The following is a 19,275-nucleotide window of genomic DNA, read 5'->3' as shown; positions in this document are numbered from 1 at the left end:
GTGCCTGGAGCCCTTTGCAGAGACGGAAACAAAGAGGTTCTGCGGCAGCTGGCCGTCCTGCAAGCATTACATTAAACAGTTGTTCCCCATGCAGCCACAGGTGGCGTTGTGCTGGGAGACTGTGATTACTCTTCACTTCCTCCCAGCCTACAGAGCAGCGCATGGGCGAGAGAGGAGGAGGCATGATTTAATCTTGAATAAATCCTCTAAGCAAACCTTTATAAATTTGGGGGGATCAGCTCTGTTTCCACAGTTTATTGGTGTTTACTCTCATCTCTGTATTAATATTGAGGGATGTCTAAGTAGTAACATCAGTGTGTGTCAGCAGGGCCAGCCGTTGGGGTGGGCAAGCTGTGCGGTCACGCAGGGTGCCATGACAACAGAGGCGCCCGGCGGCCAACACAGCTCACAAGTTGGGTACACCAGCATATTTAATTTAAACGATTCGCTGGTGGTCCACTGGTGCGCACCAGCAGTAGGTGCAGTCAGATCATATCCTCTCCCTCGTGGTTCCAGCGCTCAGTTAGTGAGTCAGAGCACAGGCTCAGAGATTCTCAGCCTGTGCTCTGACAACATTGAAAGTCAGAGCCGTGAAGGAGCGGGTATGGCAAAGAGCTACTGATTAGCATAACATCAATATCCGTTATAAAACCAGAAAAAGGTGGGCATGGATGGTGAACTGATTTGGTGGCGCAATGGGCCACTTGACTGGTTTTGCCCCCCAGGCCTAAGGCTGCCAGCCCTCCCCTGGTTAGTAGAAGGTAAAATCATGACCATTTGGTGCAGGTACAATATAGTGACTAGTAGACTAAAGTTTGGTTCAGCCCCCCAAAAAGATTTTTTTTTTTACAAGACAAATCAAAAGGGTACAGAAATGGTACAATCAGTATATAAATAATATGTATATTTTTGCAGTACACTGAGAGGATAATTTTCATGCCATTTGGTTCACAGATCAAGTGAGAAAAATTAGCCAATAGAGGAAAAACAGAGGCCCAGTAAAAATCTATATTTCTATATGAACGTATTATATATTTATTACATATTTTTTAATGCTCTTCCTTTTTTCCCTCTTTTGGTTACTTCTCAGGGATTTCAACCGATTACCCAAATACGGACAAATTGCAGTTAGTAACGATGGGTCAATTGGTTGTCACTGTACTCATATGAATTATATTTAACCTATATGTGTCTTGTAGTATTATGTATCTGTATGGATTTATCATGATGAATGAGCATGTGACGAGAATGCACAATCTTTATTAACTTTCAGGTTTGGAATTTGTGGATGAGTGAAAGAGTGATAATTTATGTGCAGTGTTGCCCTAATCTCTAAATGCCTAAAACTGACTTAGTTATTTTTCCAATACCATGAAATGTCTTTGAGCTGTGCTGTTAATTTAATTTAATACATTTTCAATTATTTTAATTATTGAGTACACTCTAAATCTAAATCTCTGAAGGAACATTATAGCCATAAACACAACTAATATTCATTGGATTGATTTTGGCCTCTTACAAATGCTGTATTTTCCATTGTTCGGTTCTATTTAGTTTTGATATAAAAAATAAAAAATAAAAAAATGTTTTGCAGCTTTCAGTGGAATAAGCTGGCCAGTCCTGTCTTTTTATCCATGGCCCCTTTTTTTAGGAAATGTGTTACTGGATTGACATCTGCCTCTCAGTACATATTGATAGGGCAAATTTGCCCATCATATGTATGAAGTTAGGTATATGTGATTAGATGGATGAATATAACTAGTTTGGGCTATGAGATTGGAAGGTTGCATACAAGTAGTTTGTGGTGACTAAATGTTGAACATGACTAAGTTAATGGTTGGATGGCAATATGTGCAGGGTGAATGGGGGTAGGTGATGTGCTAAATGGTCAAGTGTACGAACATGACAAGGTTATTGGGTATTACTGGGAGGTGAGGTGTGGCTGTCTGAGTGGGTATTCAGAGTATGTGGCTGAATGGCAACGTGTGGCAATCACTGTTGTGACAAGCGCTCCTTCCCACATACATTTGCCACAGACTCCTGGAGGAATGTGGAAGCTGGCCTCCTGCCCACCAACTATGGAGTTTAAGAGATGCAGCACAGCTCTCCCCTTCTGTCGGTAACCCGGCAACCTCGGGTCCCGGGGCAGTGCAGCTGTGCATTGGCCTGAGGCTATGCCGGTGGCTCATGGTCACAGGGGTCACTGCTGCAGCCGGGCCCTCTGGAGTGACTGGCCCAGTAGCAGTGATGACCCCTGCAACCGTGGTAGGTACGCCACTAGCCCTTATACTGATGCCAGAATAATGCAGGTTAAGGAGAGATGAACTGCGTCAATATGCTGACCCAGAATGACGCAGGTATGAGGAAGGGACTCTAAAAGCAGCAGGTAACCTTTCATTATCATAGAGAATCATTGCTTTGTTCTGATACGATCAGAAAATGATATGATTTGGGGGTTTTTTTTCACTACTTGCCCTAAATTTAAGAAATGCAGTTTTGTACTTCAATGCAATTGCTTTTTAGTGAATATTCAATTTAAATTGTTATCAGTACGATCTAGAATTGTGCTTTTCCGATAAAATCGTTTTAATGCTGACCGCTTTTGGACTAAATTACACAATTCTACATAATTCCCACTACAAATGAATCCAAATAACTGTATAACATTCTCTCCTTAAAGTGATAAAAACTTTCCTTCCTGCATACTAAATAATCAAGTCAATCTCCCAATCCACTCTCATCTCACACAGTTTTAAAATGTAAAAGAACTTACAAAGTGTTTTATTACTTGTCTAACAAATAGGCATTGCCTAACACACGACCAGCACTGTCAATGGGCAGGCATTTAATTGAATTTTAAGATTTTCATGTGTAAATAGGAGCTGTCAAAATGTCATTTGCTAGAGTAAGAACATCTCAATTGCTCTCCTTCCTTGGTAAATGCCCTTTGCAACCAATTAGTCATTTAATTGCCTTTCCCTTTAATACGCAGAATATAGTAATGATATGAATGTATTTATTTGCTCATTGTTTTTAAAATTCATGAGAACACAAAATGTCAAATCGCTGCCAATATACACAGCTCACAAATGTACCAGGATAAATAAACCAGTATCTGAAATGGATACATTGCAAAACATCTCTCTTTTGGGAGTCATTAGGATGTTTACAGAAGATAATGTGTATATTCTCTGCTCTGCCATATAATGGATTTTTTTTTATTGTAGTTTATTTTTTATCTCCTGGAATGATTACCAGTTGCCATCTCATCATAGTCAAATTTTACTGTTATTACTAGATTATAAAAGATTTATATGAACTGTCATATAATGTGTAGTATTCATATATAATATGTTAAACAAAGGTGACCAAAAAGTTGCTTTACTGGACACAAGAATCATAGCAGCTTTAGTTCTTAAAAACCTTATTCCCTGATGTAGGCAGTACTCACAAGTCTGTATTAATGTATATAGGTACAAGAATTTGACGTGCTGAACAAATAATGGGTAGATGCTGGGATTTATTCACTAAACTGTAAAATGTGAAGAACGGATGAAAATTTAAGGCCAAAATAGTTAAGAAACTTTTGGAGATATTTCCTATTCAATAATTTTGCCTTAAATTTACAATTCTCTTGGCAATTCTCAACAAATCAGAGTTTAGTGCTGTTTATTAAACATATCTGATGTGTCTCTCTTTCATAACACCTCTCGCTAAATTTTTCCCACAGAGACCCAATGAACTCTCCATAGAATGTTACCAAGCAAGGAACAACTTCAGCATTCTCTTTCCAGATGGAACAGGACAGTTTTTGTATCCAAAAATGTGCAATGCCTTATATGAGCTATCTATATTATGTTTCTTTATAAATGATCAAGCCATTAGTGGAACGTAGACCATTCTATGGCACACGCATATTCGTTTACTGTACATCTAAGACACTACATCCTATATGGCTTTGTTAAATCCTTGTTGGCAAGAGTTTATCATGTACAAAAACAAAATGTAACACAAATTCTAATATATCAATGAATAATTGGTTAATTGCTTGCTAGTCAACAATGTCTAAAATGCAGTATTAAAATTATGACATCAGAAATAAAAACCGAAATATATAGTATACATTGTGGTAAATAAAAGCACTAAAGTGCTTACAAAATATAGAGCAAAAGCTGGTTGCTCAATCCACAATGCTTGGGTGGCATATCCCCCGCCACAGGGCAATATTCCTCAAATTAGGGGGGGAATATATGCTATCTTTAATATATAGTAGAGACGTACTGGTAACCCAGGTGCTCTGAAACCAGGGCTGGCCAGGCCTCCCTTACAAGATATGCAAAGTAAATAATGGTTCAGGCACTCCGGGATAACTTGACAAGCTTGATAAAGACCCAGAAGGGTCGAAACTTACTGCTTTTGCCCCAATAAAGCTGCTATTTGTTGTTATCCCGGATTGCCTGAAACGTTATTTATTTTGCACCGGTATATATAAGAACAAAAAGCCTTGTGAATTGAGAAAAACATTTTTGTTCTATATTTTGTAAATACTTATTGCATGCATTATATATTTGTTAGTACAAATATATAATGGAGAGGACACCTTCCACTCAAATACCCCAGAGAGCAGATATTACAACTCTACGCTGATCATAAGGAACCATTCTGAGGCTCTGTAAAATGTGAGTGTATATCCATTTATATACTTTATCTAAAGATTATTCCCTGAATATACTATATTGGACCTCTTTGTTTTTCTTTACATATATTACATCAGGTCTGGAGTATCAGTTCTGGATCAAGGGGTACACTTCTTATCCATAAGCGGAATTGTACCGCTCACGAGCAAATGTTGGAGCTAAATCATAGCTCTGAAAGTGTAAGTGCTCCTCGTTGTCCTATTCTTCCTGTGAACATAGATCTATTACAGTTAGTTTCTACCTTTGTGCCTATTTTTGTCAATCCATACCACTTCACACAAGGGTGTCTGGGGTGCAATTCCCACCTCCCCTCAAGAAGTCTTCTATCTACCAGAGAAGAGAAACCTACCTCTATCTTACCAGTATTCCCTCAATGCTTGACTATCTGTTTTGCATCTTGAAAAAGAAACTGGCTTTTTTCATAGGTGGCAAGGAGGGCACCAGACAATTTTGCACAGAATTCATAATAGACTACCTGGAATTATTTTTCCATACTGGCTAATTACTGTCAATGATGCTGGAGTTACACCTCCAGCAGCAGAGTGGTTAATAACTGCATGTGTAACGTTTCAAAGTGTCTGCACGTACTAACTCCAGGCACTTTAACCACTTCAAATCCCTGAAGTGCTCATGGTGCTTGGAGTATCCCTTTAAAGTTTATATTGTTTAGCCTTGACAACTTTACAAGTCACCAAATAACTTTCAAAACTCTTAAAAACATTTCCTAAATTGGTTCGTTCTACTGCTGAAGTACAGTTGTAAATGTAAATATTTTGTGTCTTAAAATATATAGGGATTTTATTTGTATAAAATCTTAAAATAATATGTGCAATTTTTTTGTTGAAAGTTTAATTGGCTCTTTAAGAGAACGTGCAATCTTTTTTGAAAGGCAGAACAGTTAGGTACAGATTCTTGACAGAGTTAAAAAAAAATATATGACTTTTTCTTTATGGTATAAACTGTAGCTTTAAATCTTAAATCTCCTTGGTTACAAAAAGTATTTTTCTTCCTTGACCGCCAAGCAGCTATCCATCAGGAAATATAGGTATCTTGATCATCTGCTCTGACCCAGTTCAATACACGTTTATCATTTTGGAGGATGTTGAGCAAAGACCACATATTCAAGCTGTTTTCATGAGTAATGGCCATGCAGCCTGTTACCATCTGAACGGGACACTTTGGTAAGTTGAATAGTATATTAAAAATCAATTTAAACCAAGGCTGTGGAAAAAAAGATGATAGTCTTATATCAAGAAGCACTGGCTGGCGTATCTCTATCTTATCATTCTTCACAATGCCCTTTAGATTACCGCAATGTATCAGCAATCACAGTGCCTTATAGCGGAGAATCTGAAATATTGTGTGCTGATGACTTCTCTTATGCTGAGTGAACAACAAGGTTTTTGAGAGGTCACATCAAAATCAGAGTGAACAGCAGACATTATGAGACCTTCCCTTGTTTAATAACATCATATTGGTGAAGCAGTATTTTTATTCTACAGTTTTGAGACAGAAAGCTGTGTGAGATATATATATATATTTATTTTTTGTATGTTCAGAGTGGAGTTTGTTCTAAACCATGTTTTAGCAAGTTTGCACACATTCAAAGGCAAATTAAGCACATCCTGCTGCCTGGGTCCAAACGTTAAATTTAGCACCCCTGCACACCAAAATCTACATCCTGGACCCACAGCAACCCCAGCATTATAAAAGGAAACTTTTCTTTGTCCCCAATTTTATATTTCACTTACTCTTCTGCCCCTAGGTTTGTTATACCTCTTCTACTACCTCCCCATTTCATTCTACGCTCCCCTGCTTCCATGTAACTGATCTAATCCATTCCACTGCCCTGCAATTGACATTTACAGTAACGGATCCCCTATACTCGGACTGAGTATATCCGCTGTAGTTCTCCCAAATCCCAAGTAAAGCAGTGATTAAAGCCCTGAGCTACCCAAACATCAGCCTAGACTAGATGAAGGGTACAAGAAGACTGGTTTTATTATGGCCAGATGGCCCACTTATATACACAGGAAGGAAACAGTAAAACACGACCAAAACACACCCACAACATGCCCATTAATATCTGAGTCAGAATGACTAAGTATAAAACATAAAAATGCCATACATAAAACATTATAAAAATATATAAAAAAAAACCCACAAAAATCACATCCTAGTGCTCAGATCAATGCAGTGTAGGGGAAACGCCACCGTGTCAAAGTTCTGACCGGCCGCACACGTGGTCCTATTCCCAAAACAGTTCCGGGGTGTTTGGTGCTTTGGCTGGTCAACTTTCGGGAGCACCTGTGGCCACAATACTGGGTGCTCCGCCTGGGTCTCGGGTAGCGTTTGCTCCCCTTAGTCTCAGGTACCTTCCCTCCAAAAAACACTCTCCTAGCAGATTTCAAAGTCGTTCAAAACCCCGGACCAAGTTGTCCAGGAGCCGCACGGTCACCTCATGCTGAAAACAGTTCTATAACATTCGCGGCTAAGTCCCGCTGAGGAACTCACGAAGTCCTCATGCCAAATTTTGTTCCATAACTATCGCGGCTAAGTACCGTGGTTTTCTTCATGCGAACAGCCGCCAAGGAGCTAGTGTTCGGTTCCATTCGAATGAAGGGAAAGTGCCGAACCAGGGGCACCCAGGGAAAGTTGCTAATGGCGGCTGGGGAGATTTAACTCTCGAACAGGGTCTTTGTATGTGGCCCATTGTCCTTGGGCAGGAGGCTAGCTAGCAGGCTCCTCCAGTAGTTTGTGACAAATGTCCAGGGTAAGGAGCGTTTGTCACATATGCAATGTAATCCCTCCTGTTCTCTCAGTTCATTACCCTGTTGACATATTCCCCCAGTGCATCAGCTGAATGCAGTTTACTCTGATTTAACAACTTTAACCAATATTCAAAGTTTTTTGCCTCCAACTATATTCATGCCATTGCATTGTTCTCAGACAATATTGCCCCAAATAATTGCCCTCTTGCCATATCCTTCAGTATCATCTCCAACAATTTGCATAACAGTGTCATTTGTCCCCTTGATATTTTCCCTGATTCTGCACCCCCCTCTCTCCCCCTTCCCATGTAATTTCATACAATTCCAAATTCCATGCTAATTCCTTAAATTTACACTCCACACTATTTCCACAAATTCCAACAGTAAAGCTTCATCCCTCCATAATGCTATTTTCCACCAATAACCACCACTCAATCTTTCTTCTTGATTCCCATTTCAACACTCATATCATGACTCATGTACAAGTTCTTGAAAACTACTTCAGACTCAGAGGTTGCTGAATAGTTTGAGCAATGCATGTTATTGTTGGTTAATCATGCTCTGCGTGTGCCGTAATGGCGAAAATTTTCTACTGTATTCCAATTTCTGGAGTGACCACAAGATAAGAGAACACCAGGGCAGTAAATGTTAGCACATAATAGGGCAAATATGTTAAATTAGGCAATCAGAGCCATAAATGGATAAAAAAAAAAAAGTAAAGGGTTCTTGTTTTCAAGAGTCTGTTTGATTCCTATTATCAGATTGGAAAATGCATGTTTATTTCAGATGTTTTGCACTGAAATGTCTTTAGCATATGTTTCATATATTATATATTATATAAGTATATATATCTTATAAAATACACAACGATCAGGGATCCAGCTTGTACCACTAAAATGGAAACATGAAATACAACATAGTGTAATAAAGTTACAACTTTGAACACTCGCTTCACATTTCAAGGTTACACTCAAAGATGATGAATTAAGTCAGGCCCTCAAGGTGCCTCCCCTTATATAGGGGGGGTTTTCTTTGCTGGTTACCACGCCAAATCCAGTTATAAGGAAGTCCACACACTCCCAATAGTCGGGTACAAAAAAGATTTATTGGCTTTTAAACAATAAATAACGGTCCTACGCGTTTCGTTCCCCTTAGGGAACTTCCTCAGGGACCAAAATTCAAAATAACAATAAAATATGTAATTACATACACTGCCAACAAAGTGACAAATGCACAAATGAGCCTAATAACCCCCTCCCTCTCCTTCCCTTAAATATGGTGGAGCTGGAAGTCCATTGGTGGTGTGGTGGGTTTACCTTGGACATGACCCAGGTCCATAAGCTACGAACATCAGATGGCATGACCACGCAATTCCCAGATAAAATAGCGTCCGAGTTTCGCTCGTTCTACACCTCGCTATATAAACATCCCTGGACTGACACTCCCGGAGGAGATGGCAATCAAACGGGACAGAATAAGGAGCTACATTGAATCACACGTGGGGACACGACTGCAGCAAGGAGAGTCAGAGATGGATACACCGATCACGGAAGCAGAAGTAGCGGGAGCGATCAAGTCCGCCAAAACGGGCCGTGCACCGGGCCCTGACGGCTTTACCTTGGACTACTATAAGAAATTCCGAACCATATTGCTTCCAAACCTCACCAACGCGTTCAACGCTCTGGTAAACGGCGCCCAGTTCCAACACGAGTCCCTGGCGGCAACTATAATGGTCCTCCCGAAACCGGGGAAGGATCCCGAACTATGCAGCAGCTACAGACCAATCTCACTACTGAATGTGGATGTGAAGCTTTTTACCAAAATCCTATCCACCAGAATTGGGTGAATACTCCCAAAACTGGTCCACCCATACCAGACCGGGTTCATCCCCGAAAGGGAGGCAAGGGACAGCACCCTTAGAGTACAGTCCATCCATCACCTGGCGAAGAGGTCAAATGACAAGCTCCTACTATTGTCAACGGATGCGGAAAAAGCATTCGACCGGGTTGACTGGACGTTCCTTATAGCCACACTTCAAGAAATGGGCTTCGGGGAGAACATGATGAAATGGATTGATGCGCTATACTGATGCCCCAATCCGAAGGTGAGAGTGAACGGAGCGCTTACCGATTCCTTCCCGATTCACAATGGGACGAGACAGGGATGCCCACTCTCCCCCATGCTCTTTGCTCTGGCCCTTGAACCGTTCCTAGAGGCAGTGCGCAACTCAGATGACATCCCGGGCTTCAAAAGCGGTAATACAGCACACAAGGTAGCTGCATACGTGGATGATCTTCTATTTTTTATCACGGACCCGGAAGCGACGATGCCCCACCTGGTCACCATGATCACAAACTACGGAGAGATCTCAGGATTCAAACTGAACATGAATAAATGCGAAGTACTCAACATCAACGTTCCGACAGCCCAAGCAAACGCATTGAAAAACTAGTTCCCATTCCGATGGTGCGCAAACCAAATGCGATACCTAGGTATAGCAATAACCAGAGACCTGGGTGACATGTACCGAACGAACTTCTTACCGCTGCTGCAACGAATACAACAGGATCTGAAAACATGGGCATACCCCCACATATCGTGGTACGGCCGGATTGCAATTCTCAAGATGAATATACTACCACTGCTATTATATCTATATCAGACGATCCCGCAAGCCCTACCGACGGCATATTTCACATCACTTCGATCCGCAATGGTGAAGTTCGTCTGGAATAGGAAACAGGCAAGGCTCCGACAGGAAGTCCTATGCTTACCTCGAGCATGGGGGGGACTGGCGCTCCCTGACCTACGCAAATACCATCATGCGACAGTACTGCAACGTGTACTGGAGTGGCATACCCAACCGGCACACAAACAATGGATCGACCTAGACAAAAACCATATAGGCCCTCCTTCCTGACATCAGTATGGAACTCGAAGAGGTTGCCACGGGTGATTCAGGAACCGACCTCTACTGTAGCGCAGTCACTGAAAGCGTGCGATACCATCAGGAGAGCTCCTCACATGTCTCAAACACCAAGCCCGATGATTCAGATACAACATAATCCTCAGATAGGGGAGGGCTGCCGCCGACGGCATGGACCTTCCTAGGACAGGGAGAATCATTCCCCATACATAGGGTACTAAACAACACGGGCATGACCCCCCTGAGGGAACTACTGGAGGGCAACCAACCCACCAGCTTACAAACCTTCCATTATATGCAACTCAGATCATACTATCAGACACTCCCGGGCAAGGAAACGCTACATCGGGACTTAACATGGTTCGAAACACTCTGCGATAACAAAACTACCCTAGATAAGGCGATATCCCTTCTGTATCAACACATGCTAGTGGGACACCTCACCAACAACGACCAATTCCGCAGACGCTGGGAACGCATGCTGGATACATCCTTCACCGCGGCCCAATGGGATAAGATCCTCATCTTGCACCATAAATGCTCGTCGAGTTCCCAATATCAAGAAACAAACTACAAACTTCTCTCATTCTGGTACAGAACACCTGATAGCCTACACAGGATCTTCCTGAATATACCTGACACATGCTGGAGATGTGGGGATGAGCAAGGTACACCACTGCCCCCTCATTAAGCCATTCTGGGAAGAATTACAGCAGAAAATAGGGGAAATTTTAGGGACGGAAGGAAATCTCAACGCAGAGGCGGCCCTCCTACACTCCACACCAGACCCCATAGGGGCATATAGGAAAAACATTCATAGACACCTGCTGAACGCAGCCAAAGCACTGATTCCACTATACTGGAAACGGATGACTATCCCTACAATAAAGCAATGGATGGAACGTGTAGAAGATATGGGTCTCAAGGACAAAAATGTGGAGAGATGGCGCCCATGGTTACTTTACATAGCAGACCAAAGCACAGACAGGAATGACTGTCTGCAACCCCGAGGAACCCCGCGCCCCCCCCCCCCCCCGGATGGAGACTGAAATCTGTTACGATACACGCGATCCCATAGGCACGGGCAATGCAGTGCTATGATGGCTTTTACAATGAATTGTTTATTGGTTATCTAACATTAGCTTGGATGTCTTCTATATGATGCCCCGATAATGAAAGCTTTCATTTATTGTATGTTAATCTCATTTCAGAGATTTTTAAGATTTCAGGGAGGGTTCATATTATATAAAACAGTGACTTCCACAAGTCCACAATTAAGTCTCAAGTGAAACAGTGCAATTAAAGCAGAGAAAGTACTCCAAAGTTATCCTCAGATCTTCAAGATATGTATTTACAATAAATAGGAAAAATGCATACTGCACAACATAGTATTACTATATTCTCAAATGTAGGCCAATTAGCCAATCACAATTCTGAGCCAAAAAAGAGCCTTCAGAAAATTGCTTTGGTATCTTCCCAGATCTTGAGCTTTATTTTGAATCTCAATATATTTATATGAGGTAAGAGAAAAAGTGCAACCATATAAAATAAAAGCAAAATAAAGCACACTATGCAAATTTATCACTTACACGGAAGTAAATAGTAGCAGTCATAGCATGTCATCATCAGTGCACAAGTCCTACGCGTTTCATCCCAGTTAGAGACTACCTCGGGATAGTTCTGTTGTAAGTGCAGAGTTCAAAGTGCAGATATTGGCTCAAAGATGTCAGTGGCTTATTGTCATACATTTCATAATATAGATTTTCTATGGAGTTGTGCCATATGGCAATATTGTGTTAAAGAGAGGTCCGTGAGGACGTCCAGCATCAGATAACAGACCAAAAGTCAGTTTGGATTCCGGAAGCACCCCCAGTGGCTGTCTGGTAGAGAGCCACGGGGGCAGACCTAGAGCTGCAATGTAAACATTAGCTGAATTAGCTGAAGTGGTCTGGGTACCTAAAGTGTCCTTTTAAGCCCACCACTACAACACGGTACCCCAATATCAGTAGGTCCTACACTAATCCCAACATGGGAGACAAATCAAATAGTGCTAGTGCTAAATAAACTGAAGTGTATGAATACCCCATCACTTTCGGCTCCTTTTTGTTCTCTGGATTCGTTTATTTTGTTTGGTTCTCAAACTGAGACCACCTCAGAGACCCATTAGAACGTGGAACGTTAAGTATCTTGTATGAAAACCACAATGGAACAAACTAATTGAATGCTTCACTGGGTGACCGCCATTTCATGTATGCGAACGCACGTGTTCAGTACAATGGATGGCGGCCATTTTATCTCCCAAACGCAGGCAGCGGGATTTGGTCATCAAGTGCCTGGAACTCATTTTGGCCAGGCACTCCTGCGAACCACGGTCATCATGGACCTGCTGCCCGTTACCCTACACGAATGACGTTAGGGAGATATATACTATCGAACACAGTGAGCATTCTCTACTGATCTGCTTTCGTCTAACTTGTGTGGTTTTCATACAAAACTCCAGGAACAGAGACCGGCTCTTGCCACAACTTCCCTGGAACTATTTTGGGCTTCAACCTTGTGGCAGACTGGTCAAAACTGCTTATATATATAATTGTTATACTTTTCTGTCCCTGGAGATAATTGAGTTTTGAGTTGAGTTTTTACAGTTGAGTTTTTACAGTTCCTGACTCAATTATCTCTCAGGCACAGAGGAGGAGTTTACTGGCGGTCTAAATTTGAAGCCTGTACATTGAACAGTCTTCTCCCAGCATTAAGCCTCAGCTCATGTGTGGGGGGTTATGCTACACCAGCTATATTTTACCTCTGGGATTATTTGCTTGTCTAAATGGGAAAAAGGATATCGGTGGCAGTGATACCTTGGCAGACCACCACACTGTTTATAAGAGCATTGTGAATATATATAATGCAAAATTAATCTGATAAACTGCATTTTTTAAAATTACGTTCATCATATGTTGGAAGCTGTGTATAAGGAGTGTGACGATTCCTAATGTATACACTGGTATATCGACACTATCCTCACTCATGACAATCATGTAATATATTTATAAATATTTTTTGAGACCTGATACTACTAACGATTAGAGAAGCCTCATGAATTGATTGAATGCCTGGTCGATTCTTTTATTTTCAATGTAGAAATTGGATGATTTTTTTGCAAAGACTGTTTAATTCTCTCTGGGGTGCATTATCAATGCAGGTTCTGCCATAAACGTAACCTTTTTTTTTTTGCTTATGATGCATGACTTGCAGATACATGTGAATTCTTCTCTGAATAATACCCAATAAGCAAAATAAGATAAAGAAAAAGTATGAATCACTAACTTAGAGAAGAAAGCTATTTCCAAAGTAAAACTATAAGGCTGCTCAATGACTTCAGATGCATCCCACAGGCACAAAGTGCCAATTGCACTTAATCGAATTCCATGCGGTGCTAGTAGAATAAATTTAACCTGACATATAGTATTCCTGAGTGCTCTTTCACTATGGAGAGAGAATACAAATTGGAGATTTAGATCTCAATGAGTACAGAATTGGCACAAAAAAGAAAAAAAAATGAAAGAAAAAAACAAAAGAAAGAAAAAAAAGGCAAATGTGTAAAATAAAGGTATTATAAGTATGCCTTTCATAGAAAAGGCAAGAAACAAGTTTTTTCTTTAACTGTGAATTTTTTTGTTAGTTTGGTACTGTGGCAAAAAAGCAATCAAGAAACAATAATGTGAAACTACTTATCCATGTGATGCTCCCATTAATATCTTACTCTGTCAGATTGCATTTTAATGTTACATTTTAAAATGATACCAGTTAATAAGGGGATATGGAGATGGTTTTATGGAAAAGGTCTCAGAGGATGTAAGGAAACATTTAGAAAATAAAGTTCATTGGTTTATTGTATTTGAGATGAATGCAGTCTAAGAAAATTTTATTTGTACTTTGAATAAAATGTATAACGAGTTCTTTTTGTGTAGGATATTTAGTGTAGGCTTTATGGTAAGATGCATGGAGCTCTTTTAGATTAACTTCTTAGTCTACTATCTTCTTACTCCTTTCTCAGATGATTCTCATTTATCTAACTGACTAATATTCACCACGCCACTGCCCAAATAAAATAAATATCATTGTTTGCATGCTGTGACGGACTGCCTGGCATCCCAATTGGGTAACTCCGTCAATTGCTGCTTCCTAGTAATCCTTGAGAACCATAAGCACCGCATCGGACACCATAATCACCGTGAACCCCACAAACCGCCGCTGCAGGCTGCTCTTACAAGAGCAAGTGTTGTGATCCAAGGGAATATAGTGGTTATAGCAATCCCCAGAGTGTGAATATAGCTCTCCAATCCCCCAAACATGAGCCTAGACTTCATGAAGGGTAAAACGAATCTGTTTAATGGCAGCCACAACTGGACCTATATGCATGTCCCCATGCAAGGGGCACTCCCTCCTGGACCTGAGAGTAGACTACAGTAAAAACACACACACAAATACATTGGCCCTAAGGTCCAGGACACTCCAATACAAAATAAGATAATCCCTCCCCTGTGCCTGGGAGATAATTGAGTCAAGCACTGTATTAAACTCAATTATCTCCAGGCACAAAAAACACACAAATCTGAAACACCCCAAAGGTACCTTAAAATACATAAAAACGCCCCAAATGCTACATCCCCTGATAGCCCCGATCTGGGTGACCAACATATCCAAAAATCACCCAGACTGGTTCAGGGGTTCAGGATTTTCCTGGTAGTAAAATCTTGACCCTCCGCACGCATGGCCCCATGCCGAAAATAGTTCCATAGAATCGCGGCTAAGGGCCACTGAAGACCGACCGGGAACCGCAAAGTCTTCATGCCCAAAATAGTTCAATTGCATTCGTGGCTAAGTCCCCCTAAAGTCTATTCGTGGTTTTGGTCCATGCGAATGGGCGCCAGGAAGCTAGCGTTCGGTTCTATGCACATGAATGGAAAGTGCCGAACCAGGGGAAATAACATATGGGTCTTTACAGTCGCTGACTTGGCCCATAGTCAGTGGGCAAGAGGCTGGCCAGCAGGCCCCTCCAAGAACACGTTACGAGGCTCATTTCGTCACACATGCATTTACTTTTATTTTAAATCTATTTTTATTATATATTTATTTATATATATATATATATATATATATATATATAAATATATTAGAATAGTTAATACAGTGTTCAACAGAAATCTGCATACCAGTCAAGCCACCTAAAAGGTCTTCCTTGACGTGGCAGGTGGGCATACCCTCTCATGGCTATTGGAGTAACTAAAAACCTCCATTTGTTTAAATATACATAGGGATATGGGAAAGAGCGCAGGTAACTTTTTTATTTGTTTTTTACTGTATGTATTTGGGCTGATGTTTACTATGGTCGTTGCTGCCGCCCAGGAATGATGGGAGTGAGCGCAGGACTTGTTTTTTTGTATTGGGACATCTCCCAATCAGAGATGTCACCCACAGTGGTCTTTGTAAAAATTGAAAAGATTCACAAAAGTGATAGATCCACTTTAAAAGAGAAATCTAAGAATTATTTCTTTCTGTTTTAGATATTCAGGCACATCTTTACAAGTCGTACAAATAAAGTTTAATTCACTTTTTTCCTCTCTTGTCTGAGATCATCATTACTTATGATCCAATGCTTCTCCATAGATCATGCCCTTGCAGTTTAACTGCTCAATTCTCTGCCACAGAAACAAAAGGGATTTAACTCCTAAATTACAGAGAACTGAAAATTAAGACTGCAGGGACTTGATCTGTACGTTAAAACTACTTCATTAAGCTACATTTGTGATTGTGCTTAGAGTATTCCTTCAAGCTGCAGTGGTTCTGAAGTTAAGAATGTTCCTTTATTGGAAGGATTATTTACTATAAAAAGCTCTTCTTCCTTGAGAGCAAACATAAAGCACTAGACACAGTAAGAAAAAAAAAAAGAATTGTTCACTAAGTACCAATTCTAACTATTGGATTTACATCAATATTGTGCATAATTCTTGCTCTGGGCACCACGAACTGCATTTCCGATATATTTTTTAGCGAGTTCACAACTTTTGTTTGATAAAGAGGTGGACGACAAGAAAATTTTTGCATAATCTAGTTGACCAATAACGTGACAACACATACACAACTAACCCAAATTTTCTTATATTTGAATTCATCTAAATCAGGTACAGAGTGATACTATTTTTAAGACATTATTATTCTTTTTTTTTTTTTAATTCTTTATTTTTGTTGTGCATCGATACAGCATGGATATCACAGTTACAAGATTTGAAGCCACATAAGTTAATATCCAGCTTGGAATACGATAGACTGCACTTTTTTTTTTTTGTAAAGAGAACAAAAGTACAAACAGGGTAAGCTAGTAAGCATATCATCAAAGAGACATGCAAACAGAAAATCACAGGCATAGGCTACGTGACTTATTCTAATACTGAGTTGCTGGGCAGGTACCTGTCACTTAGACTAGAGGATATGCAAAAATCGTTAGTTGATAATGAAATCTAATAAGAAAAAAAAACATGTTAAATGTTAGTAGTGATGAATCAGGGTAACAAAAAATACAGAAACCACTGGAGCTCCAGAAAGCTTAGAGCCTTAATCCTGCTTAGTATAGTCAGTTTGAGCAGAAAGACTGCAGTGTATGTGCAGAGTAATAGCATGACCAATTGATCGTGATAATAGCTTCTCAGGAGATTCTCTCTTCCCACTCCGATCTGCAGTGCTTTTGATGTGTATGTTTGTAAAGTCCCAGCTTAGAGATATGTCCAGCTCAGACTGCTCCACTGTCAGGATCGGGACAGGGATCCAACACGCAGAGTACAAACAGTAGCCGGATACGTATACCGGACCTTAGAATGGCCGGACTAACGTAAGTAGTACAGTATAGAATGGTCAAAGACAAGCCGAGGTCGAGGGTAACAGAAGACAGGTAAACGAGAGACAAGCCGAATCAAGGGTAACAGAGATAAGCAGAGTAAGGTAAACAAGCCGGGTCAAAACCAAAAGGGATAATAGAATACACAAGCACTGAGTGACTAGAACAAGCTAGAACCACGACAGGGCAATGAGCTAATGAAAGAAGCTCTGTTAAATACCCTGTTCAGAGCAGTAACCACGCCTCCAAGGCGTCCTGATTGGTCCTGCAGCCATTGACTGACAGGTTGTTCCGGGGGAGTGTCCTGATGACTACTTCCTGCCTAGATGCTGTAAAAGGCAGTCACTCCCTCGCGGCCGGTCTAGCATGACCGGATAGACCGCGGGGAAGGGAGCCATCAGACCGTCTGGATGGAGGAACAGCTAAGTCTTTACCTCTTTCGGAGGTAGAGACCACAGGTACCCTGACAGTACCCCCCCTCTCAGATACGCCCACCGGGCGGAATGAACCGGGACGAGATGGGAAGCGAGAGTGATACGCCCTGCGGAGACGGGGAGCATGAACATCCTCCTGAGGTACCCAACTCCTCTCCTCAGGACCATATCCCTTCCAATCAACCAGATATTGTACTCTCCCCCGGGAGATTCGAGAATCAATAATAGAGTTAACCTCATACTCCTCCTGACCCTCCACCTGAACGCGGCGAGGAGGGGCTATTGTGGAGGAAAATCTGTTACATATGAGTGGTTTCAGCAATGAAACGTGAAACGAGTTCGGGATGCGTAAGGTATTAGGAAGAGCTAAACGATACGCAACTGGATTGATACGGGTCAGCACCCTGTAGGGTCCAATATAACGAGGAGCGAACTTCATGGAGGGCACTTTTAAACGGATGTTCCTCGTGCTCAGCCACACCCTATCACCTGGAACAAAGACCGGAGCCGCCCTTCTACGTTTATCAGCGTGTTTCTTGACCAACATAGAGTTGTGCACAAGGATTTGTCGAGTTTGATCCCACAACTTCCTAAAATTGGCAACATGAACATCAACCGACGGCACCCCCTGGGAAGGGGAATCCGAAGGAAGAATAGACGGATGAAAACCATAATTCATGAAGAAGGGGCTTGAATGAGTAGAATCGCAAACGAGATTGTTGTGTGCAAACTCCGCCCAAGGAATCAAACCGACCCAATCATCCTGGTGTTCAGAAACAAAGCATCGTAAATATTGTTCAATTTTCTGGTTGGTACGTTCAGCAGCTCCGTTAGACTGAGGATGATAGGCAGAAGAAAAGTTTAGTTTAATACCAAGTTGAGAGCAGAAGGACCTCCAAAAGCGGGAAACAAATTGGGAGCCTCTGTCCGATACAATTTGAGAGGGTATCCCATGTAGGCGAAAAATCTCCTTAGCGAATATCTCTGCCAATTCGGGAGAAGACGGGAGTTTAGGCAGGGGAATGAAGTGTGCCATCTTAGTAAACCTGTCAACCACGGTGAGGATAACAGTCTGTCTTTTAGAGATAGGTAGATCGACAATAAAGTCCATGGCCAAACAGGACCATGGTTTTTCTGGAACCTCCAAGGGTTGCAGGAATCCACATGGAAGCGTATGGGGTTGTTTGGTTTTAGTACAAACTTCACATGCAGCGATGAACTCCTCAATATCCCTCCGTAAAGCAGGCCACCAGAAGTCCTTAGAGATCAACGCGTAAGTTTTGCGAATACCAGGATGTCCCGCCATCTTGCTATTATGTAAACACTGTAAAAGTTCCAGTTGAAGAGCAGGAGGAACGAAATGACGGCCCGCAGGAGTCTGTTTAGGTGCTAGATGTTGCAACTTAATGATCTCGGCCAGTAGTGGAGAATGAATCCTGAGATTCGTATTAGCAATGATATTGCATTTCGGAACTATAGAAGAAAGAACTGGTTCAGGTACAGTAGAAGGTTCATATTGGCGAGATAATGCATCGGCTTTAGAGTTTTTAGAACC

The 19,275-nt window shown here is 41.3% G+C and overlaps 1 protein-coding gene across 1 annotated transcript in view; it reads left to right on the top strand.

Annotated features, from left to right (window-relative positions):
* ERICH6B (glutamate rich 6B) overlaps positions 1-19,275 on the top strand; it is a 224,478-nt gene that overhangs the window by 156,996 nt on the left and 48,207 nt on the right. Inside the window, exons 12-13 of the mRNA XM_063444714.1 lie at positions 3,731-3,813; positions 5,723-5,878. Of these exons, the coding sequence (XP_063300784.1) occupies positions 3,731-3,813; positions 5,723-5,878 (239 nt within the window). The remainder of the gene's footprint in view (positions 1-3,730; positions 3,814-5,722; positions 5,879-19,275) is intronic.

This window comes from Pelobates fuscus, chromosome 1, assembly GCF_036172605.1.
Source record: "Pelobates fuscus isolate aPelFus1 chromosome 1, aPelFus1.pri, whole genome shotgun sequence".
NCBI lineage: Eukaryota > Metazoa > Chordata > Amphibia > Anura > Pelobatidae > Pelobates > Pelobates fuscus.
Note: the sequence above shows the minus strand (reverse complement) of the source record. Positions and strands in the feature narration are given on the sequence as shown.